Here is a 24,720-nt window from a genome sequence, read left to right on the forward strand (position 1 = left end):
CCTCGAACTCAGAAATCCGCCTGCCTCTGCCTCCCAAGTGCTGGGATTAAAGGCGTGCGCCACCACCGCCCGGCCAAGATTTTTCTTGTGTAGCTTGGGCCCAAGTCTTGGCTCTGCCTCTGTGTGAGTTGGGTCCTTGGGCACACTGGTCTGTCTCTGAGCGATATGGCTCTTTGGAAGGATGAGGATTATTGAGCTATCCCAGGGCAGTTGGGAGGATCCGTCTTTGAATGGTGCTGTGTATGCTAGGTGGGTGGTAACAGTACAGTGAGTGACAGCTGCTTTTCTGTTTAGAGACAGGGTCTCATGTATCCCAGGTTGGCCTTGAACACGCACTGTAGCCAAGGATGACCTAGGGCTCCTGATCCTCTTAACCTCACCATGTGCTGGCATTACCTGTTTATGTGGTGTGGAGACTGGAACACATTTCCTAATGGGCACCAACTGAGCTAAGCCCCCATCTGGAATGGTAGCTTAAATTTTTTTTTTTCGAGATGGAGTTTCCTAGTGTAGCCCGGGCTGTTCTGGAACGAACTCTGTAGACCAGGCTGGCCTCCAACTCAGAGATCCACCTGCCTCTGCCTCCTGAGTGCTGGGATCAAGGTGTGCACCATCATACCCAGCTTTTAATTTTTTTTTTAAAAAAAAATGACTGTGTATGTGCGATGGATATGTGTGGGCACGCATGTGCCATGGTGCGCATCTGGAGACTGGAGGGCAGCTTTAAGGGGGTGGTTCTCTTTTTCCAGCTTTTGTGGGGTCTGGGGACTCGAACACTTTGCCATGCTTACATGACAGGGGCCTTTAAAACGTCTGGGCTTGTCCATCGCAAGTGACAGTTTTTTGGTTGTTTCTGCACTGGGCTTGTTTGACATCTTGGGAGACATGGCTGATTTGTCTGCCCCCTCATGAATGGCCAGCTTTGTATTCCAGGAAGCATGTGTGTCCCAGCCTGAGTTACAGCATCAGCCTTTGGTTCGGGCGGGATGCCTGAGTCTTCGGCCTGTATGTGAAGAGCTATGAGATAGGATGGGGTTCCCAGCATTGACCACTCAGTGTCTGCCGCGAGGCAGGACACAGAGGATAAAACCACCGTGTGTCTGGAGTTAAGATTTGTAAATCTGAACCTGGTCCTGTTGACTCTTTGCTGTGTGATCCTGAACAGTGGCTGTGCCTCTCTGGTGGTTCTCATTTGTGACCTCAAGATCAAAATCTTTAGGGAAGTCTTTGCCTTTGAAAACCCTTTCTCGGCATCTCAAGGTGTCCTTTGAGGGCAGGACCACACAGCTTACTCTATGGAAATAGGGCTGCATGTCTCTGAGACCTTCTAAAGGCGATGTGCGCTGGCCCTAGACACACCTGGTCATTCTTCCCTTTGTTCAGTGGTTATGGAATTTCATCTGAGCTTCATGGTGCATGCCTGTAACCCCAGCTCTCAGGAGGCTGGAGAAGGAGGGTCAGGAGTTCAAAGTCATCCTAGACTCTATAACCAGTTGGATGCCAGCCTGGGTTACATAAGACCCTGTCTCAAAGCAACAGCAAAGCAGTAGTTAGGACCCATGAGTGGTCCAGCAGGTGCCACACCCACCGTGCAAGCCTAGCTCCTGAGTTCACTCCCGGAGCCTATGGTAGAGTGAATGACTGAGGAGCTGTCTTCCAGAGTTGTGCCCTGCTACTCTTTAGGGTCTCACCCCAAATACTCACATACAATTAAAAAAAAAAAAAAGTTCTGGTGTTTCAAACCAGTGGTAGAGTGCTTGCTTTAAATAGGAAGCAAAGCACAGTTACAAAGCCCTTCCTGTGCTGGGACAGGCTAGCCATAAGTCTCAGTGGTCGCTGATTGCCTGGAGCTTCCTGGCTGGCTGAGTTCTCACAGGGGAGGGTTGGGGAGTGGGGGGGTGGGGGTGGGAGGCGCCATAAGCGTTGGCCTTGGAGGGGAGGAGCCTTGTCCTGAGAGACCTGGGGAAGTCTTGGGTCCTTTCCTGGTGGAAGTGAACATCCAGGCGTGGTGGTGGGCTGAGCATGGATGGGGAAGGTGGCTAGAGGTGGAGTGTTGTCAGAGAGGCATGTCCCTGTGGGGGGGCGTGGCCAAGGTCTCAGTGACAGAATCAGGAGCTTCCTGGTATGCACCAGTTTGGACCCTGCTGGGTTGAAGGAACCTCTGCAGGGCTGACATCCTGCAGATTGTTGGATGGAGGATGACCTCCCCGTGGCTCTTAGCCTCTGCTTCTATCCTTATGATGTCAGGAGGCTCGCTCTGTTCCCCAACAGCTCTGAGTCTAAGAAGTGGGCATCAGAGTATCTACCCAGGCCTGCTGGGTCCCCATGTGGGGACAGGGAAGCTGTGGCAGGCTTTCCTGGGGTCTCAGCTACAGCTGCCATATAGAGACTTTGGCTCAGGAAGTCTCTCCTCTCAAGAGGAAGTGCGGGGCAGGGGGGTTCAGTAAGATGGTTCGGCAGGTAAGGGAGCCTGTCACCAAGCCTGGTGACTTGACTTTGATCCCTGCAACCCACACACTGGAAGGAAAGAAACTCTGATGTGTGTATGTGTGTGTGTGCCCCCTCCCCAGACACACAAAATAAATAAAATATGAAAAAAAACAAAGTAGCTGGGTGGTGGGTGCACACCTTTAACCCCAGCACTCAGGAGGCAGAGGCAGGTGGATCTCTGAGCTAGAGGCCAACCTGGCTAGAGTGAGTTCCAGGGGTACACAGAGAAATTCTGGAGAGACACAGAGAGAGAGAGAGAATATGAGAATAAGAAAGTTCATGGGATGGAGAGATGGCTCAATGTATAGAGCACTGACTGCTCTTCCAGAGGTCTTGAGTTCAATTCCCAGCAACCACATGGTGGCTCACAACCATCTGTAATGGGATCCGATGCCCTCTTCTGGGGTGTCTGAAAACAGTGATAGTGTACTCACATACTTGAAATAAATAAATAAATCTTTAAAAAAAAAAAAGAGTTCGGATCAGGATTTGTGTGAGGATGGGGGTGGGTGGGGGCTCTAGTAGGTATCTGCACATCCAGGAGGGAGAAGAATAAACTATGGTTGTACAGTGCGAACCCCACTTTCCCTTTCCCTCTGTAGGGTACAGGCCAGGAGGCAAGCCACACAGTCTGAGTGCCAAGGAACATGTGTCAGCTCTTTCCTCTTGTTTGTGTCCCTTCCTCTGCCTACCTGCACAGTGGTCACTAGGCCCGTGTTGACAGCTCAGCCGTGTGAAAGCGCAGAATAGCTGCAGTGGATGTTAACTGCACAGAGACCTTGCCGAGGGACATAGAACTCGTTCAGAAAGCTGTCGTGGGCCCAGTGTAAACCATGTGCTGGGTACGAGGCTGTAACAGAGGGTTAATTTTGTGGGACTCTTGTGCAGGCCGAGGTTCCAACAAACACTGTGGTTTATGTGACAGGCAATGTATGTTTATGCCTTTCTAAGTCCATGACAATGAACACACCGTCAGCCCTGTCCAGGAGGCTCTGTGTCTGCCTGTGGTGATGGGACAAAACTGTGTGGCTTTGGTCATGGCACTCTCCTTGGAGCTTCAGGTGACAGTAAGGTGGGAACACTGGCCCCATTTCTTGCCTCTGGGGTATCTATAGGTGCTGAGAGATGCCCTATAGAGTGCTTGGCTTATGCCATGTACACGCAATGACTCTAACCAGATGGCTCTGAATTTCTGATTTTTTTTTTTGTTTTTTTGTTTTTGTTTTTCAAGACAGGGTTTCTCTGTGTAGTTCTGGCTGTTCTGGAACTCACTTTGTAGACCAGGCTGCCCTCGAACTCAGAAATCCGCCTGCCTCTGCCTCCCGAGTGCTGGGATTAAAGGCGTGCGCCACCACGCCCGGCTGAATTTTTTTTCAGTTTCCTTTTTCCTTTCTTTTTTTTTAAAGATTTATTTATTTATTTTATGTATGTGAGTATACTGTAGCTATACAGATAGTTGTGCGCCTTCATATGGTTCCTTAATGTGGTTGTTGGGAATTGAATTTTTAGAACCTCTGCTCGCTCCGGTCAAGTCAGCTGCTCACTCCGGCCCAAAGATTTCTTTATTATTATACATAAGTACACTGTAGCTGTCTTCAAACGCACCAGAAGAGGGTGTCAGATCTCATTGTGGGTGGTTGTGAGCCACCATGTGGTTGCTGGGATTTGAACTCAGGACCTTTGGAAGAGCAGTCAGTGCTCTTACCTGCTGAGCCATCTCTCCAGCCCTGAGCTTCTGATTCTTGTATTTTACTTCCCCATGCTGGGAATACAGGCATGGGCTCACATCCCATTTCCTGTGGTGCTGGGGACAGCGCTCAGCACCCTGTGCGAGCTCTGCAAGCATCCCACCAAGTGAGGCACGTCCTTAGCATGGAGGTTTGTTTTGAGACCGAATGTCACCATGCTATCTAGGCTGGCCTTGAACTTGCAGCATTCTTCCTGCCTCAGCCTGCCTCAACTTTCCAAATCCTGAAATTTACAGTGTTCTATGTAGCAGAGCTTGTTGTGGAACTCACCAGGTAGACCAGGCTATCCCTATCCTTGAAAGCATAGAGACCTTCCTGCCTTTGCCTCCTGAGTGCTGGGATTAAAGGTGGAACCACCATGTCCATCTCAATCTCTCTCTCTCTCTCTGTGTGTGTGTGTGTTCTTTGGAATGAATGGAGTGTGGGGTGAGCTTAAGCTTTGGGCATCCATGTCCTACAGGACTCAGGAAAGTTTGCTCACAGTTGACAGGCACCTGAAGTTCCTGATTTGATCTTGAAGCTTCTGGTGGGTATTGGATGATTTTTTTTTCTCTCCCTCTAGCTTGGACTCTTCTGGATTCTCAGATGGGAAGACTGAAATGATCTAAATGTTAGGAGGCTAGCAGGGTCACTAGGTCAAGGCCAGCCTGGAATACATAGGAGACCCTGTCTCAGAAAGAAAGAAAGAAAGAAAGAGAGAGAGAGAGAGAGAGAGAGAGAGAGAGAGAGAGAGAGAAAGGAAGGAAGGAAGGAAGGAAGGAGGGGGAGGAGGAAGGAGGGAGGAAAGAAGAACAAAAGGAAATATTTAACCAGTCTTATCCTTTATTTCTTCACTGAGAAAACTGAGACTCTGAGAGGGAACAGAGGAGCCCACAATCTCAGAGGCCCAGGGCGCCTGACTGCCCTCCGTGCCGTGGCCCAGCCCAGAAGCAGCCAGGAAGGGTGACTGGGCTCGGCCAGGCTGCAGAGGTTATAATTTTGAAAATTGAGTAAATAAACAAGTTCTCAGCAAGCAAGGCAGGCTCTGTGCGGCATCACAGACGGGCCTGTGTCTAAGGACAGCCCCAGCTTGTCCACTCAGACAGAAAACTGTATCTGGTTAAAAATAGCCAACGCGCCACTCTCCTCCCACCCCACCCCCACCCATATTTAAGGCTGCCAGGAAAAGGGGAGGGGGACAGATTGCCCTTCCTTATGTGGAGTTGGTCCCAGCTCCCTGGGTACGACCATAGGACAGCTCTCCAGGCTATGCTCAGGACAGTCACTGTGTGACTTTGGTCAGGTCTCCTCGAGTTTCTGGGCCTCAGTTTCCCCTTCTTTAAAGTAGTGGTGATCCCATTTCAGGGTGACAAGATGAGAAGGTGGTGTGGGTCAAGTGTGTACACACAGCAGGCCCTTTGTGTCTCTCTGACCGGACTGGAGCCTCAAAGGCTGCTCTTTTACTCTTGGGCTGAGGTGGGGGCTCCTGCACCGAGTAGAGGGGTTATTTTCTTACTGATCCAGGGCTCCCCTAGTGCTAGGAGGCCAAGCCTCCTTCCAGGCAGAGCTGTTGCAGGCAGCACTGCTTGGCTTTCCTGTTTTCCTGTGGAGAGTGTAGTGGAATCCAAGACTAGCTACTTGGGGTCCTGCCCTGCTGGCCTGGGCCCCTCCACCTACATGGGGCCCAGCAGACTTCCTGTACAATTAGGGGCTGCCACCACCTCCCCACCCCCTGCCCTGGTCACATGGAGAGCTTTTAAGAGGCTAGCTCTGTGTATCAAGAGGCCAATCAGCAATAGATGGACTGAGAGAGAGCTGTGTGGTGCCTTGGACTACACCTGCCTCTAGTCTGAGCCCTTTCCCTATAATACAGTGTACTACCTTCTCTAGACCCTTTTAGGCGCTTCTGTACCTTGGAGTCATGTTATAGATACTAAAAGACACTACAGGACGCTCAGCCTCATTATGTGGTCCCCAGTGGGGCCCTTGGCCACTCGGGTGGCCCTCCTTACTAACGTTTGTAGCATCTGAGGGTTGGCTCTTCTGGGCTCCTCCTGGGCTTCCCTGGGTGGACAGTGGCATTGGTGATGACAGCCTGCTTTTCCAGCTACTGGCCAAGCACCCTTAGGTCAGTAAGTGTGTCCTTTGAAAAGGATGTCACTGATCCTTAACGGTTGCAAAGGTTATGAATTTGTGTGTGTCTGGGAGTCATCACTCCCATGATGATGGGCACCGTGGTACTTACTACCTAGGTAGGTGGGAATAAAAAGAAGCCACGTGGGGCCGGAGAGATGTTTCAGCGGTTAAGTGTCCTTGTTGCTCTTGCAAAGGGTTCAGGTCCAATCCCCAGTCCCAGTGTGGTCACTCACAGTCATCTGTAACACCAGATAGGAGGGAGCCGAAGCTCTCTCCTGACTTCTACGGTTGTGCAGCTGCTGCACCCATGTACACGCAGGCCAAGCATGATGCAGACAAAATATAAACTTATAAGTGGATTATAGAGAGACAGATGGAGAGATTGGGGGGGGGGCACTACTCTCCAACCTGGATGCGTAAGGACCTTGGAACCCTCTGCATGAGGGCTTGGGGTTTGTGGTCCACAGGGGTGGATGGTTCGAGGGTGTGGGCTTGGCTGCTTTCAGGTGCAGGAGAGCCCAGGCTTTCTCTCTGTTCCTCTTGGAAGGAGCACTCTGGCCTATTGTGTTTGCGGCCACAGGCACAAGGTGCGTGCATCCACACAGGGTTTCCTTCCTCTGCCTCATTCTCCGTAATGTGACTCACTGCCTTTCAGATCTTTGTTCTCGTTCTGGAGGGTAAGGCCAGGGATTTGGACAGCCTGGCCCTCCTCCTGGGCTCCTGACCCCTGTCTCTGGACTTGGCTGAACTCTTAGGGTGACAGGCAGGGGTCTTTGCCCCATTTTGAGACCCCTGTGTACTTGACACTGAGTTGGTGGCTGCCAAGCCCAGAGCCCTAGGTTCTGCCTGTGCAAAGACGTGTCCAGTTGACTGCTGTGAAATTGCCACCTTTCCTTGAGAGCTTGCTTTTGTCCTGTGGGATAATTATTGTCATTTGCTCTCCTGTCACAGATGGAACAGCTTCTTGATGGCCTAGGGTCCCCTGAGTGGGTTCAAGGCCAAGGCAAGCACTTTTACCCTCTTAGTGACTTTATTCCTTGTTACCTGTCTTAGAGAGGAGTAGTAACAGTTGTCATGTTGCTGGCTTCACACAGTGCTGAGGTTGGGGAGCTAGGGAGTTTGTGTCCCTTGGCGGCAGAAAGATAAGTGCTGAAGTTGCTGTGGCTGAAGCCTTGGGAACTTCTAAAGGCCAGGCAGGAAGTGGTAACCTGAAGAGATTGGTGGTCTATGCACCCACAAGGCTTAGAGGAAAGAGACTAAGCCCTGGGTTAAACCTATGTAGCCACTCCGCAAGGAGATTTAACCGTAGCCTAGTATGTAGCCAAATGGTATGGCAGGATACTGCCTAAACAGGGAAGTGAAACAGTGTATCAGAAGGTATCATCCAGCAGCGAAAATTGTAGCTGTAAAAAGGGAAAGAATAAGCCCCTACCCCCAACCCCCAAACAGGGCTTCTCTGTGTAGTCCTGCCTGGCCTAGAACTCAGATCTGTAGACCATGCTGGCCTTAAACTCATAGATCTGCCTGCCTCTGCCTCCCAAGTTCCAGAATTAAAGACATGCTGCCCCCTGCGTCCCTTCCTGCTCTTACCCGGGTGCTAGAAATCCGAACTCAGATCATCTTGCTTGCACAGCAAGCATTTCACCTGTTGATCCATCTCTCTATTCCTTTCCTGATTTTTTTCCCCTAAAACAGTAAACATATCAAATTTTAAAAAAGAATAGTGAGAACTTGTTGGTTATATTTCTTGGAGAACAATTCCAAGTTTCTCTCTGACTCCAATATCAGAGTCATCCTAGTCTGACAAGAGCCAAAGGAAAGTTGCAAGTGCAGGGCAGGGCAGGGTCTAGAGAGGAGGAGGAGGAGGGGGGGGGGAGGGAGGAAGAGGCTGGGGTTATCTGTCTGTAAGGTGGGCATGGTGGTTAACTACTCCTTGTAGTTCCGTGAGCTGCATGAAGGATGCTATGCTTGGCACACAGTGACCACTCTGGAAAATGAGCTGAGTTCCCTGGCCTCCATTGTCTGAGCCCCTGAGGCTTTGGCAGAGGGGCCTCTGAGATAAGACCTGAAGGGTGGAAGAGGGAAGACGTCCTAAGTACTGGTAAAGGAAGACCTTCCAATAGGTTGTGCGTTCTTGCTGACCGCAGCCACAGCAGCAGCTCTGTGTACAGGACACTTGATAGTTGTTTTGCTAAGTGCCATCACGTGTCCCTGGGAAGGGCTAGACAGGTGGACTGCCTTGCCTGCCCAGGTGAGTGACTGCGTACCCCAGCCTTTCAGTGTTGGAGAGACACTGCAGAGCTGGCCTGCTGCCGTTCCCCAGGCTCTTCAGGTTCAGGAGCCCTTAACAGTGACGGATCAGGAAGAGGAAACAGATCTGGGCTTAGGTGACAGCTTTAGTTGGCATGCAGGGTGGTGACCTTTTCTACCATTGATGTGTGACCTAGGGCTGGCCTGGCTCTATGCAGGCAGGGTCCTACCTTTTAGGCAGTTCTGGGACTGTCTGGCCCTCAGTTAATCTAGCCCCAGGGGCTGGGCAGGGGCTGAGCCACAACTGGAGTTCAGGTTTCTGGGAAAACCCAATTGTCTTTCTGTATCTTAGGGTTTCTGGGAGAGGGAGTTGTGGAGCTCTGATGTGACCTCACGTAGTCAGAGGACTGATACGTGTGTCTTCGAGGCGGCTTAACAGTTAAAGGTGTTTGCTCTGCAAGCTTGGTGACCTGAGTTTGATCCCCGAAGCCCACGGAAACATGGAAGGAGAGCCAAACATGGTGGCACACCTTTAATCCCAGCACTCTGGAGGCAAAAGCCAGCCTGGTCTACAGAGTGAGTTCCAGGACAGCCAAGGCTACACAGAGAAACCCTGTTGGGAGAGCCTGGACACTTCCAAAGAACCGAAGACAATAAGTGTCCCTTCCCGTGACAGTGGCAGACCCAAGGGATCTTAATCTTAATCAAACTGATCCCAAGTTCCATCATCCACCTAGGGTGCAGAAAGGGCCCTGTCTTTAACGGTTACCATCCCATTATCCAGGACAGAAGCCTGACCTCAATCATGAGTACAACTTGGCTTGTTTTATTAATTCATTTTGTTTTGAGGCAGGGTCTTACTGTGTGGCTCTGGATAGCCTCAAACTTGTGATCCTCCTGCCTCAGCCTCCTGAGTAACTGGTACTACAGCTTCAAGCCACCATACATAGCCTTCTCTCTACAGGAATGTCTTTGTGCTTGACCCCGCAGCTTGGGGCTGAGTTTCTGTCAGCGCAGCTGCAAGCACATGAGTTGCGCTGGCTCATCTTCCTGTCTCATTGTCTATGTTTTCCTCCCAGACTTGGAGTAAGCCCCTCCTCCTCCTCTTGTGCTCACGCTGTCCGCTCTCAGGATCTTGGGATCTATCTGAAAACTGTAGATAACAGTCTGTGTGTTAGATAAGTGCATGCGTGCGTGAGTCCACGAGTGTGTGTGTGTGTGTGTGTGTGTGTGTGTGTGTGTGTGTGTGATGGGTGGGTGGGTGTGCAGGGAGGGGCCTGACATTTCCAGGCAGCTTGGGAAGAAACTAGGTGTGGACTTAGAGAAGGACAGTGGTGTTTCAGGCATCGGCAGATACATGGTAGCGGCGTGTGGTCCCTTCAGTCGTTTCCTGTTGGGGCTGAAGTAACTGGAACTTTCTATTTATTGGTTCCTATCAGAGCAGCATTGGCATTTGCGGGCTCTCCCTGTCAGACAGACAGGGAGGGTGCCAAGTGCTCCTGGCACATCTTACTGGGTCCTTGCAACCTTTATTGTTGTTGAGACAGGGTTTTTGTGATGTAGCCCAGGCCGACCATGGATTCCTAATTTTCCAGCCCCAATCTTTCTGGTGCTGAGATTACAAGTTTACCAGTGATGCACCTGGCTTAAGTGGGTCATTTAAAAAAATTATGAAAAACAATTTTTTTTTGAGACAAGTTTTTCTGTTATGTAACTCTGGCTGGCCTATAACTCACTAGGTAGATCAGGCTGGTCTCGAACTCACAGAGATCCACCTGCCTCTGCCTCCCCAGTACTGGGATTAAGGTATGCACCACCACACTTGTCTGGAAGATTCTTTTCTCTCTTTTTTTAGAAGTATTTATTTTATGTGCGAGCGTTTTGCCTCTACTTCTATGTGCATGCATCTGTGCTTGATGTCTGAGGAGATCTGAAGGACGTTTATTGGACCTCCTGGAACTGTGGTTGCAGACGGTTGTGAGCCATGGTGTGGATGCTGGGAATTGAACCCAGGTCCTCTGTAAGAGCAACAAGTGCTCTGAACTGTTGAGCCCTCTCTCCTGCCCCTTACTTACATTTTTTTGGGAGGGAAATTTTGTGAGACAGGGTCTGTCTACATAGCTCTGGCAGTCCTGGAACTCACTCTGTAGACCAGTCTGGTCTCAAATTCACAGAGCTCCACCTGTTTCTGGCTCCAGAGTGCCATTAACCCAGGCTGTCTGGACCATTTTTAATGATCATTTTATGGAAAGAAAGTGAGACTCAGAAGGCTACAGCCAGTGGTGGAGCTGAACATGTGTGGTCCCAAAGTCTGAACTGTTCCTGCTCACCCCTCTGGGGCACAGTCCTCTTCAGCCTTTGCTTGCACGTCTCTGGCGGCTGGGACCTTTCTCTCTGCAGGTCACCTGCCCTGTTCTGGGCATCAGATGCAGGTAGAGCCCTTGCTGAGGCCATGGGTGCTGTCTATGTTCACATGCAATCTAGCTTGCATTTGGTCAGGTTAGACTTTATCCAGGGAATTTTCCAGACTCTGTGATTGCTCATGGCACAACGCCACCCAAGCACGACCCTTCCTCCCGTGCCTGGAGCTCACCCACTAGGAGAACACCGGTGGGAAGGAGCTTAGACACAGAAAGACAGACAGACAAGAGACTAGCCTGGGGCACAAGTGACAGATGATCAAGGTCTTGAGGATCTTGGATTCCAGCTGGTGCTGTCTCTGGGGACGATGACCCATCCTCTCTGGTGACATGCTGTATCTGGGGTGGGGGGTGTGTGAGGTGGCACCCCCATCCACAGTACTGTAGGACGAGGGCTGTGGTTGGGTGAGGTCTGCTGGCTGTTTTTCTGTTGGGTCCACTTCCCCTTTCTGATTAATTAACCTTTGAATGACAAAGGCCTAGGAAAAGTAGATCATAAACATGTTATGTTTCCTACTTCTCGCCCTCCCATCTCCTCCACCCTGAGATAAGACAGATGCTGCTAGAGATCCACCTGCCTCTGCCTTCCAAGTGCTGGGATTAAGGACGTGTGCTGTGGTGACCAGCATGTTTTCCATCTCTCTTTTGCTTTTTTTTTTTTTTTTTTTTNCTTTTTTTTTTTTTTTTGCTCAAACCTTGTTTATAAATCATCTCAAAATTATGTACAACTTTCCATAATATAAAATATCTCGACAGGGTTTTTCTACATAAGGCTTTTGTATTTTTTTTTTTTTTTTTGAGACAGGGTTTCTCTTTGTAACCCTGACTGTCCTATAACTTGCCTTGTACACCAGGCTGGCCTTGAACTCAGAAGTTTGCCTGCCTCTGCCCCTCAATTTCTGGGATCAAAGGTGTGCGCCACCTCTCCCGGCTATGTTTCCTGTTTCTTGATTGCTCTGCAGAAGGACTGGGTAGCCCCTGCTAACCGACAGGCGCCCTACCCTAGCCACTAGTGCTGGGCGGATGACACCTTTCAACACTTCAAGTGCTGCCATTGGCAGCGTCAACTCCTGTTTGTCAGACTCTGTGGAGTTACTCATTTCATTTAATCCTTCTGACACCTGGGGAGGCGGGGACTGCTTCTTCAGGTGTACAGCAGGGGAAACTGAGGTTCATACAGACCGAAGCCATGTGCTCTCTCCTGGAGCCGGTGAGAGGTGGGCTTATCTGAAAATGCCATCTCAGTCTGGAGCTTGCTGTCCCATGGAAAGGCCTTGGTCTACCGAGGGGTGGGATAAAGAGATTCTTAGATCTTGTGTGTCTGAAGACTTACCCATTGTGGGGTCGCTTTTACAAGCTTTGTGTCAGAGGATGACTCATGGGAGTTAATTCTCCTATCCTGTGGCGTCCTCACTGAACTGAGGTCATAAGCCTTTATCTGCTGAGCCAGACATCATTTTGTTGTTGTTGTTTTGTTTAAAATTTATTGATATTTATTTTATGTATGGATACCACATGCATGCCTGATGCCTGTAGAGTCCAGAAGAAGGGTGTCTGATCTCCTGGAATTAGAGTTCTGGCCACTTGTGAGCACCATTGTGGTTTCTGGGAACAGAACCCAGGTCCTCTGCAAAACCAGCACATGCCCTTAACTGTTGGGCCAGCTCTCCAGCACCATTATGGTTTCTCGTTGACAGTCAGTCTTCTTCATTAGATTCCTAGGACCCAGCCCTAGGAATTCCTAGGACCTGAGACTCAGAGAGCTCGGAGGGTGGGCATGATGCCAGTCCTGTGGCGGGCTGGGGGATAGGCTGTCCTGCTGTGGGTGGATGCTGCTGCTGAAGGCTCTGCTCCCCCAAACGCAGGGACGTCCTCATCCTGCCCTCCTAGAACAGGCTGCCAGCTGGAGGCTGCCAGCACAGAGCTGATGCCAGGCAAGTGGGCGGAGCTGGGGCGGGATGAGAAGGCCTTTGTTTCTCCTGTTTGTGTCCAGATGGGAACTGAGTTTCCCGACAGAAGTGGAGGATGTGAAGAGAAGTCCCAGGTGCTCCCTGCCCCACCCCCAGACATTTCTCCAGTCTCCACCCTGGCTGCCCTCTCCACCCCTCAGGCCCTCCCGGCTCAGCTGTTAGCCTTCATGAGACCTGTTGTTGCTGAGTTCTGGTTAAATATTTGCTAACTGAGAAGTTTGCAAGGCGGCTTTGTGCGAAGTCCTGGGTGACTACTCCCAAATCTGTCTTTGGATAAGGAGACCCAGCCCTCCTGGGCCTTCAGAGTCCTTTGCAGGTGGCCTTCTTGGCATCTGGAACTAGATAACCTCTCCCCCTGGGGGCCATTGTTTACATGCCTGTTTAATGGATCAGGGGGAGAAGGCAAGGCTAGGCTTGGATCCTGGGGAGCCAGTGTGGAGAAAACCTGGAGACCTGCTTCCTAATCTCCGGGCCGCAGTCCCCATCTATCCGCGGTCAGCTCTCTTGGGTCCAGGAGGGACCATCCCAAAGTGCCAATGGCCTGTTAGCAAGGGGATGTGGCAGCTCAGGATTCAGTCGGTTCAGCCCACTAGATGCCTTAACCACTAAAATAGGACCCTTCTCTCTCAGAGTTCTCCATTCCCGTTTGGGGTAGCAGGGGTCTGTGATGTCACACCTGGTTTGTTCTCTTATGTAATGCTGGGCAAGTCACTGAATATCTCTTGAGCTGTGGATCCCTCATCCAGAGAATGGGTTTGTCAGTTTGTCCTGATGGGGGTTAAATAAAGTCATCGTGACATCACTAAAGTGCTTCAGAAAGCCGCCTCAGTGCTGGCTCTGGGCAACTGTGGCATGCATTAGCTCATGCTGTGATGATTATAATTAGATGCAAATGGAGAACCAGGGAGCCTTGTGGTGGGGAGCTGGGCAAGGCAGGCTGACTGAGGAAGGGTGTTCCGCCAAAGGGTGCTTCATAGGAGAGAGTGCAGAGTGGGGGTACACTTGGTGTCAGTCGGACCCAGCCAGGGCAGGGGCTGGGGAGGGCAACGGGACTGAGAACCTCTGCCTTGGATTCCATTCATTGCTATCCGCTCGTGAACTGCAGCATGTCAGGACGTGGGGTAGAAGCTGTGTCATTGCAGATGGGGAATCTACGCTCTCCTGGGGCTGTTGAAGGCCAGCTCATCCTTAACAAAGCAAGTCACCTGATCTTCTGGACATTTCCACAGTCCTTATAGTCCAGGGCCTGTTGGCCTGGCGGACAAGTCTCTGATCTCCCCAGCTTCTGTCTCTCCAGTGGCGGCAATGCTTCTAGAAGCTTCTGGGCTCTGCTAGGTCAGGATTTGCTCTGCTATTCTGTGACCTACATGAGAAATGCTAGGTCCCCAGCCAGCCTGGTGCCTCTCTACCTGTGTCTAAATAAAAAAAAAAAAAAAAAAAATTGCCATTTGTAGTTCTGGGAATTGAACCCAGGCCTCGTGCACAATAGGAAGATGCCCGCCACTAGCCACTATACTGTGTCCCTAGCCTTGTGCTCTATACATCTCTCACATTCTGTCCTCAGTGAGACAGTGGTCTGTCCTCAGTGAGATGGCAGAGTCTCTATCCATCCACCCTTGTCATTTAAGCGTGAACCATTAGTCTTGGCACACTTGGTGTCCCTAGCCCACAGCAAGTACATACACAGGCACACCTTGGGGCTGTGTTCAGAGGAAGGGGGTTTTCTTTGTTAATTCCTGATCTTCAGGAAAGAGGGTTAACCCAGCAGGTCTCTTCAGGACACCTGCGGTGAGAAGGGAGAGAACGCTCATGTGACATCCACTTTCCCAACAAAGAAGATCTGTGTTGGATGTTTCTTCATCCTCCTGAGCCTCCGGAGCCTCCGGAGCCTCCGAGGCCCCAGCTTCTGTGCTGGCCTTTCAGTGTGAGGAGCTAGGGTGGGCGTGGAGCTTGTGAGAGAGTTCTCATACGTGTAGATAAGTGGGGAGCACCCACCCAGCCCGGGGATTTCCAAAGGAAGAGAATGGGGGATGGGATGGGGTGGAGCTGAAGGATCAGCCTCGCTGTGGTTATAATAGGAGCCATACCTTTACCCCAAGGGCAGAAGGAGCCTTAGGAAGTTTGTGAGCGTGGAGGACCAGGCAGCTCCCTTCCTGGTATGGGAAGGGCCAGAGGGAGTCAGGAGTAAGTTTGAGGCTGAGGCAGGTAGTGACCCGGCTGGGGGCAATGGCAGGTGGTGCAGGCTGAGCTGAGGTGAGCTGGCCTGTTGACTGACCTAAGTCAGCTCACAGTTCTGATGGTGAGCCCAGAAGCTGGGGCCCACTGCTGAGGACACCCTCCTTCTTGATCATCTCACCAAGGGGTCTGCATCAGCCTCTGCTCTCTGGAACAACTCCCTTCTGGACCAGGGTGACGGTCACACTTTCTCTTCCTGACTCTCGCTCTACATGGTCCCTGCCTGCTGGTCCCAGCTCTTCTCTTGGGCCGGTTATGCCCCTCCCCCAGGCTGGATGATGAAGCCTGTCATTACTCTTCGTGTACCTGATTACAGGTCCCAGGCAGGAGCCCTGCATCAGCCCTCCTGACAGGGGCCACCCACAGGCTGCTGCATCCTCCTCAGAGGGACATCCTCTCCAGAGGCTGACAGTGACAGTCTTGGTGGTGGGTGTGGAATATCTTTCCCCAATTTTGTTTCCCTGTTAAGACTCAAACTGTCCCAAGTCTGTGTTGTGTGTGTGTGTGTGTGTGTTGTGTGTGTGTGTGTGTGTGTATGGCTCAGTTGGCGGTGCTCTCCTTGCGTGCGGGAGGTCCCGAGTTTGATCCTCAATGCTATAAGAAAAAAAAATGCTCATACTTTGAGAAGGGTGTGGTAGCTCATGTTTTTAATCCTAGAATTTGGGAGGTGGGGGCAGAGGGTTCAGGAATTCAGACTCATTCTTGGCTACATAACAAGCTTGAAACCAACCTGGGCTACATGAGACTGTAGCATTTTCCTGGGTGCCGAGGAGACCTAGGTGGTCCAGCAGAGAGACTTTAGGTGAGACACCATATAGACTCCCTTATCTGTTGGGCTGTGCTGTGTGACTCTAGCAGTATGTGACTACTTCTCTGGTCCTCAGTTCTCCTGGCTGTGCCAGTCAGATGGTGCAGTTACTGGTATTTGACTTCATGATACGGGGAACCCCATCTCCACCTACCTCAGTCCTTAGTTTCTGGGGGTGGGGTGGGTCATCATTCTGGCTACCTCCCCCATCTCCCTATCTGGAGTCCTCCCCAGTGCTCCAAGAACCAGGCAGGCCAGTTCTGAGTCTGCCCCACCCGACAGGTGCTGTCACCTGCTAGGTTTCAGTCCCCATGAAACCCTGAAACTGGGTTGGGCCTGGTAGTGAGGCTTGTTCCACGAGCCCACTGGAGGGACCGGCCAGACCAGGATGAGTTTGGCTCAGTGCCCACATCTGAGTCCAAATCAGGGCAGGGCTCGCGTGAAGTCCCTGCGGTCCACATGCAGTCGGCCACCCTTCTGGTTGGAGGTTGTCTTCTTTGTCCTAATGCCGTCATTGTGGAAGGGGACTCAGGCACAGGCTCCTGGGTCTCGGACCTGGGCTCAGCTCCTGCTTTCTGTACTCGTTGGTGAGGGGCTGAGTTCTTTGCACTGAGTCTCCTTAAGTGAACCGTCTGACTTTAGAGTCAGTGCTCCCGTGGATAGAGATCATGTAGGGTTTCTACACCCGTGCAGCATGCCCGGGGCTCACCAAATAGAAACTGCTTAGACCAGCATCCAAGCATTTGGGGTAATGGTCCTCAACCTATGGGTCTCTACCCCTTTGGTAGCCAAATGACTCTGCCATGGGGGTCGCATATCAGATATCCTGAATATCAGGCATTTGTGTCACGATTCAGTAGCAAATTTATAGTAATGAAAATAATGTTATGGCCGGGGTTCACCACCACGTGAGAAACTGTATTAAAGGGTCACAGCGTTAGGAAGGTGGAGAACCACTGGGTTAGGGGCTCTTCCTGCAGCATGCTCCCCCAAAGGATCCTACTCTGCTTTCCCCATATACAGCTTGCAGGATGGGCCTGGTACCCCTCTCCCAGATCCCCAAGGCTTCAGGGAACTTCAGGGCACCCAAGGACCCTTGTTCTTCATGGCTTCTGCTATCTATACAGGAACCAGTGTGATCCCCAGAACTGTCACTTTGGAAAATCAGAGGTTAGCACTCTTCTGGCCACTGAGCCGCTGTTGGTATTGGTCATGTGCACTGTCCTTGTGAGGGCCCCGTGCTCTCTGCTCATTGGTCCTCTGATTTCCTCCCCCGCCTAGTCACTGATGTGCCGAGATGAAAACAGAGAGGGAAAGTGCCTCAGCCAGGGCCTCATAGCCCTGTGGGTAGAACTGGGACTTGAACCCAGAGCCTGTCCTTGCAGGCCCATGTGGCAGTGGAGCCCTTGCTGTGGGGTGTATCCTGTCCACCTCTCAGTCCGTCTGTCCAGCCTGAGGTGGCTGTGGTCAGCCCCTGGTCTGCTTGACTCACCAGGCCATTAGTGGAGGAGCTGAGGCCAGTATCTTGGTTTGCTCCCAAAGCAAGGGCTGAGATTTTCATTAAGGCCTTAGGGCATCTAAGACCTACCTGCCTGTTTTAGCCCAGGGAGGATCAACAAGGGAGGGGATCTCCAATAGGCAGGAAGGTGCCCTGCCAGCCTTGACTACATGGGAGCAGGTAGGGGGCTAGGCCAAAGGCTACTCTTTCTGATCTGACACCCACAGATGCATGACCTTGGGGAAATCTCTTGGCTTTTCTGAGCCTAGGTGTCCTCATCTGTAAAAATGGCCCAGCCCCCTTTACTCTCCCCTGGGCCTGGGCAGGGACCTAGAAAGTAAGGCTGGAGCCCCACAAAGCCACCATGTCTCGGTGTGAAATGCCCCTGGGGATGGGAGACTCTGGACAGGCTTTGAGGGAAGTAAGATTTAAAACCAACTTCCTGCTGGCCTGGAATGTGGTTCACTGGTGCTGTGCCCACCTGGTGTGCATGAAGCCATAGTCCAGTCCCCAGCGACAGAAAAAACAAAACAACAAAATACCACTTCTAACCTGGTACGGTGGCACAGCTTGGTAACACCAGTACTTGGGAGGTAGGAGAATTATCTCAAGTCTGAGGTCAGCCTGGGCTCCATAGTAAGTTCTAGGCTAACCTGGGCTACGTGGTGAAGCTCTCTTCATTCAAAGAAACAAACTCTAATTCTTCCCCCCAGACTGTGTGCCTCAAAACCATGTGCGCTGGGAACCCTGTGTAGGCACACACAGGGAACTCTGGGAATTCCATAGCAGGATTGACAGGTGAGGTGTCTCTATGGGTCACCCTTGACCATGACCAAGGGGTAGCCCTTGATGGTTCCAGCTGTGTCAAGACTCATGTGGCTCTGTAGTCAACTGGCTCAACCGCAAGACTGGGGTCTTCAAAACTTGTCCGTATGCACACGGGTATGCGTGCACACACACACTGAGAGAGAGAGAGAGAGAGAGAGAGAGAGAGAGAGAGAGAGAGAGAATGAAAACAAGAACACTTTATTTGTTCTGGACCACTGTCCAGGGAAATGGCCTTTCCAGAGCTTGGTGGAGCACCCTCCCTTCTTAGACATGGTCTAGAGACCAATGCCTGCAGCCCTGGTGCCCTGAGGCTACCTGACATGGTTCTGTATTCTCCAGCTGCCCTCAGGGTGACAGAGAACCAGGCAGGAACCCTGGGACTACCCACATGGGGCCCAATTTAGTTTTGGCTGCTTCCCAGAGGAGTGATCTTCCCTGAGCCTCCCCTCGTAACCTGGATAGTGGGAATTTGTATGTAACACATTCCCCTGGGGCCAGCCGAAAATCTGTGTGCTGGAGGCAGAGACAGGTAACCCAGCGTCTGTGTGAGGTGAGGCCACATCTGAGGGATAGTGCTGGCAGAGGGGAGCAGAGATGAGACACCCAGCCCAGGTTGGGGTGATCAGGGGAACCTGAGAGCGCATACTGGGGACACACACTCACACGGCCCTATTTCCTTAACTCCTATTTTATCAGGTCTTTGGGCTTCTTTCTTTCCCTTCCTTCCTTCCTTCCTTCCTTCCTTCCTTCCTTCCTTCCTTCCTTCCTCCCTCCCTCCCTCCCTCCCTCCCTCCCTCCCTCCCTCCCTCCCTCCCTCTCTCTCTCTCTCTCTCTCTCTCTCTCTCTTTTTGGTTTTTCGAGACAGGGTTTCTCTGTATAGCTCTGGCTGTCCTGGAACTCACTTAGTAGACCAGGCTGGCCTTGAACTCAGAAATCCGCCTGCCTCTGCCTCCCGAGTGCTGGGATTAAAGGTGTGCGCCACCACGCCCCGCTTGCAAGCTGAGCACTGTTATAATTAAGACTAGCGTTTTTGGTGCCCTGTGCTGTTATGACCCTGCCCATGTCCTGCCGGATCTGGCCCTGTGAAGGGGCTCTGTGATGCCTGGTTTCTAAATGAAGAACCCGAGGGTCTGAGAGAGCTGGGCAGCCCACACCTCACTCTCACCCAGCCGCTGGCAGCTGGAAGGCGGGCCCATCAGTTTTCAGGTCCCCACGGCTCCACGAGCAACAGTGTCTGGGGCTGAGTCAGTGCACGAGGGTGGATGAAAATATGCAACCTGGTGGGTGAGGCCAACCCGCACCCATAGACGGCCCCACCCAGGCATCTGGAGCATTGTACTAGCCTCAGGTTCTGGACCAGGGTCCGTGAGGTTGTCTCTCTCTCATCAGGCAGGGCCACAGCCTGCCTCTCCACTGCCCTCTGAGGTTCTGTGGGCAGTGGTCAGAGCCCACTCAGGCCCTAAGTACTCCCGTCTTCTGTGGTCTAGTGAGTCTGTCACCCTTTCTGGTTCAGGGTAATCTTCAAGGTGGTGAGTTGGCCTGGAAAATCCTACTTAGTGTCTGCCCCAAACCTGTGCACTGGGGTGTCTCCAGAGGCCCGGAGGAGATTTGAAGCTGATGTGGGCAGGTGTGGAGAGAGGTCTGCTCTGGGCTCTAGGTGCCACCTGCAGGTACCCAGGCTGGATGCTGAGTCATGGAATCCTGACTGGAGCTAGCTGTGTGAAGCAGGGAGACAAAAGCAGGAGCTATGTGATCTCAATACTCAGGAGGGCAAAACAGGTTGCTATGAATTTCAGGCCATCCTGAGCTACATAGTGAGTTTCAGGCCAGCCTGGGCCACATAGCGAGTTTCAGGCCATCCTGGGCTGTTTCAGGCCAGCCTGGGCTACATAGCGACTTTCAGGCCATCCTGGGCTACATAGTGAGTTTCAGGCCAGCCTGGAATATACAGTTAGACACTATCTCTGAAGGGTTGCTAAGTAGCATTTACGGGGTTGGCACTATGAAGAGCCCCTAAGGAAAGGGCTTGGGCTTGGGTTCCAGAGCCCAGTAGACAGGGAGGTGAGGAATTTTCTAGGCCCATGGCACCTACTCACACCTTCTCCTATGTGCCCTTGAGAGGCTTAAAGTCTAGGTTAGAGCCCCATGGAGTGTTGCTGACCCTTGAGGTCCTCTTTGCCCCCCAAATCTAAAAATCTTCATCCTTTGTGCTTTAGGGGCGCTTCCTTAGTTCCAATCGCATGCTAGTTCTTTTCCAGCTGACTGGCACATCTCCAGAGTGTGCCTGTGGCCTTCCCTGCCAAGGCTCTTGCGTGACTCTGTCCACCACTGTCATCCTCTACCCACTTTCCTGGGGTGGTGCCAACTCACAGATTATCACGCTTCCTGCCACTTGCTTGACACTGTCCTTGGGTTCTGTCGTTGTCCCCCACACATTCTTATCTTTGCTCCATAACTGTTTGGCCATTAGTGTACCCCCTAGATCCCTACCCTGGGGTTAGCAGCATGTCAACAGTAGCCCTGGGGGTGCAGGTCCCATGGTCATCTCCCACCCTTCCCCAGCCTTAACTATCCCCAGAACAACCCCGTGCTCTCTGAGGGACTGACTGGTTGTTCCTCAGGCTTTTCACAAACAGGCGCTGCAAATGCATCCTTTCTCCCCCCAGATCAGAATCTAGCCAGACACGACCTCATTCCAGAGAAGCCTGCATGGCAGGCTGGCTTTGTGGAGTGGTGGGTGAGCTACCCCCAGAATGCACACCCCTCTCTCCTGTCACTGAGGTAGGCTTAGGGGTTCAGACTGGAGACTGAGCGTGGTAATGTCAGGGTGAGCCCTGGGTTCTCCCTGGCCACCAGTTCCTGGCTGGGTCCCAGGGTTACACCCCAGTTCCATCACCCACTTTCTGTGTGACTTTGTACCAATGACAGAACTTCTGTGGGTCTCAGTTCCCTTCTCTATAAAGTGGCCATGACATGGGACCCGCCTCACAAGCCCACTGAGAGAGTCTTCTCATTGTCTTAGGCCACTGACTCTGGGAACCTGCAGATGATCGGGGGTCCAGATGAAGGACCGGGTCTTTAGATAGAACTTGTAATCCAAGATTGTCAGCGAAGGCAGGGTGGTCTGTCCTTGCATTTAGCCCTCTCAGTGGGTGGGGAAACTGAGGCAGGAGTGGAGCTTCATAAACCCCAGGGTGAGATCCATTTTTTTAAAAGATTTATTTATTTTATGTACATGAGTACACTGTCGCTGTCTTCAGACACACCAGAAGAGAGCATCGGATCCCATTACAGATGGTTGTGAGCCACCATGTGGTTGTTAGGAATTGAACTCAGGTCCTCGGGAAGAGCAGTCAGTGCTCATAACTGCTGAACCACCTCTCCAGCCTCCAGCTTGAGGTTCTAATGGAGCTTTTTAGGATCAGGAGGCTCCTCTTCTGAGCCCTCTTGTTGTCTCAGTTTCCCCATCTGTAAACAAGGACATGCAGGCAGGATCAAACTGAGAGCCTGCTGCCTGCTGGGCCTGTTCTGGAAGCCACAGACCCACCCTTCTCTGTTGTGAAACCAGATAAGCAAACAGCTAGGAGAAGCAAGCTGTTGGGTTGCTGGACCGGGGCCGTAGCCCATTGTGGAATGTGTAGCGAACATGGACGGTCTCTGGGTTTGACCCTGACTCATGAGCAGGGCTTGGTGGCACATACCTGAGGATGAGGAGTTCAAAGCCATCTTTTGCTTTGTAGAGAGTTAGAGGCCAACCTGGCTTCATGAGATCTTGTCTCAAAAGAAGGAGACAAAGAGGTTAACTTGGTAGATAAATTCGAGATGTGTGTTTGAATCACGAGTGAATGACTCCAGTGTTTGAAAGTGAGGCCCTCCACCCCAAGGCTTGAGCCTGCTGCCTCTCCGTTATCTTTCCTTTTCACAGAGAGGAGTCCTTGTTCAGCCCATGAGACTGTTACCCTCCATCTGTCACAGGTTTGCCAGTTGCTCCCACCACAGCCTGGCATTTTTCTGTCCTGGGAGAATTGGTTTGTGCTGGCTAGTCCTGCCACTGCATGGTTAGCTGCTTGCTCACCTGCAGGGTATCCTAGGTGTGAGCACGCAGCCACACCTTAGGGGCCCTGGCCCCACTCACCACACCCCTGTCTACCCAGGGGAAAAAGCAGTCTCGCCCACTTGGTGCTGGTTTGGTCACTGGTGAGGCTAACTCTCTCATAGGCCTGACGGGTGTGGTTTTCTGTGACGGCCACTCACCAGCTTTCCGTCAGGAATGGGTACCTACCTCGTACAGGCAGCTCATGACCAAAGCCCTCGTCTGGCGTGCGAGAGAACAAGGTGACCAGCCCCGGTTTGTGTGAAAGGATATTTGTGCTTTGTGTGGACGGTTTTTCAGGCGGGACTTGCAGGCCTGATTCCCCAGGTTTCTGTGGCAACCTCACACTCTCGTGCATCCTTCCCTTTCAGAGAAAACCGAGAAGATCCTCACAGAGTTCCTTCGCTTCTATGAGGACCAGTATGGTGTCTCCCTCTTCAATAGCATGCGCCATGAGATCGAGGGCACCGGGCCACCGCAGGCACAGCTGCTCTGGCGCAAGGTGAGAGGCATAGAGAGGGTCCAGCCTGGGCTCTGTACCCCTTCTGCTATGGGCCTTTGTCTTCTCTGGGCCTTAGTTTCCCTATGCTGCTGGTTTGGTCTCTAAGGGCCTTCATAGGTTGAGGATAACACCCCTCACTTGCTTCCTAGTCTCCACTACCAGTGCCACCCCTACCCCACTGCCAGTGCCACCCACCCCCACTGCCAGTGCTACCCTCCCCCACTGCCAGTGCCATCCCTCTCACACTGCTAGTGCCACCTCTACCCCACTGCCAGTGCCATCCCTCCCACATTACCAGTGCCACCCCTCTCCCACTGCCAGTGCCACCCACCCCCACTGCCAGTGCTACCCTCCCCCACTGTCAGTGCTACCCCTCTCCCACTGCCAGTGCCACCCACCCCCACTGCCAGTGTCACCCCTCTCCCACTGCCAGTGCCATCCCTCTCATACTACCAGTGTCACCCCTCCCTCACTGCCAGTGCCACCCACCCTCACTGCCAGTGCAACCTCTCCCCCACTGCCAGTGCAACCCCTCCCCCAATGCCAGTGCAACCTCTTCATTGTCACAGCTACATTCTGTAGTCTTGACAGCTCAGGCTACACACCTGTCAAGAGAGATGTGACAAAACCCTTGTCCTGCTTCCTCCCATCCAGTGTGGAAGTGGCATGGTCCCTGCCTTACAGAGCCATCGACACTGTCCCAGGCCACATGCTCTAGGTTCCCTCCTGGCAGGACTGGGAGAGCAGATGCTCTCCCCGACCTCATCATTAATATAATAATAATTATCCTGTTATTAGCATTAGGCCTAGGTTTGCTGAGAACGCTGCCTGGATCTACCCTGGGGTGTCAGTGTGGCCTGGAGTGGGGACCCTTGTGACAGGCCTGGAGGTGACAGGGCTTGGGTGAGGTCAGGAAGGAAACAGTGGGTTTGGCTGCTGAGTTACCCAACTTAAGGCAGAGGGTAGGTAAGTGGCTGGAATTCTACCCTGGAGCGCTCTGCAGGGAAGTTTTGCTGCTGACTCTGCTGGCGGCAGGGTCAGGTGCTAAGGCTGCGTGGTCTTTATAGCTCTACAAACCGCTCAAGGTGACAGCCAGCTATGGCTGTTTACAGGATAAGATAGGAGCTGGGAAGATGACTGGCTGACACCAGACACCAGAATCTCAACTGGTCTGGAGAAGGCTGCTTCAGCAAGGCCCCGGGGGGTGGGGAGGGGTTGACTGTGAGATGGGATTGACAGACAGAGGGAAGGGACTGACAGACAGAAGGAGTCTTTATGTACAAAAAGTCCCAAACTTAGCCCAGTGACTCTGGAGGCAGACAGAGCTGGCTTAGATTCCTAGCCTACGATCCTTTCTCCCCCATCTCAGCCTGCCCTGGGAGGAGAGAAAGGCTGGGATGTTTGTCTCCGATCTGAGTGTCATGACTGACTGTAGAGAAGGGGTGTTTGGATATGGCCGCTCTCAGGCCTGGCAGGTGTCCCCCTGCACCTGTAATTCAGCCCAGATGAGCAGGGCCTCGGCTACTTCTCCTATCTAGAATGAAGGTCACAGGCAAATCCAGTGTGGTGGCACAGAGTAAGCCCTAGGCTAAGGAGGGCTATATCCTAAAACCCTGTTTTAAAAGAACAAAACCAAACAAAAACAAACAGTTCAGGCAGCCCGGTTCCCAAGAGCCCAGGGCGAGTGGGAGCTGGTGCTGTGTTAAGCATTTTCTCTGTGTTTGGCTTGTCATGTGCTCACAGGGCTGTGTGCTCATCCCGTC

The 24,720-nt window shown here is 52.2% G+C and overlaps 1 protein-coding gene across 1 annotated transcript in view; it reads left to right on the forward strand.

Moving 5' to 3' along the window:
• The window catches only part of Niban2 (niban apoptosis regulator 2), a 50,024-nt gene that overhangs the window by 7,058 nt on the left and 18,246 nt on the right, over positions 1 to 24,720 (forward strand). The window contains exon 2 of the mRNA XM_021184392.2: positions 22,827 to 22,957. Within this exon, the coding sequence (XP_021040051.2) occupies positions 22,827 to 22,957 (131 nt within the window). The remainder of the gene's footprint in view (positions 1 to 22,826; positions 22,958 to 24,720) is intronic.

Source organism: Mus caroli, chromosome 2 (assembly GCF_900094665.2).
Source record: "Mus caroli chromosome 2, CAROLI_EIJ_v1.1, whole genome shotgun sequence".
NCBI classification, from domain to species: Eukaryota; Metazoa; Chordata; class Mammalia; order Rodentia; family Muridae; genus Mus; species Mus caroli.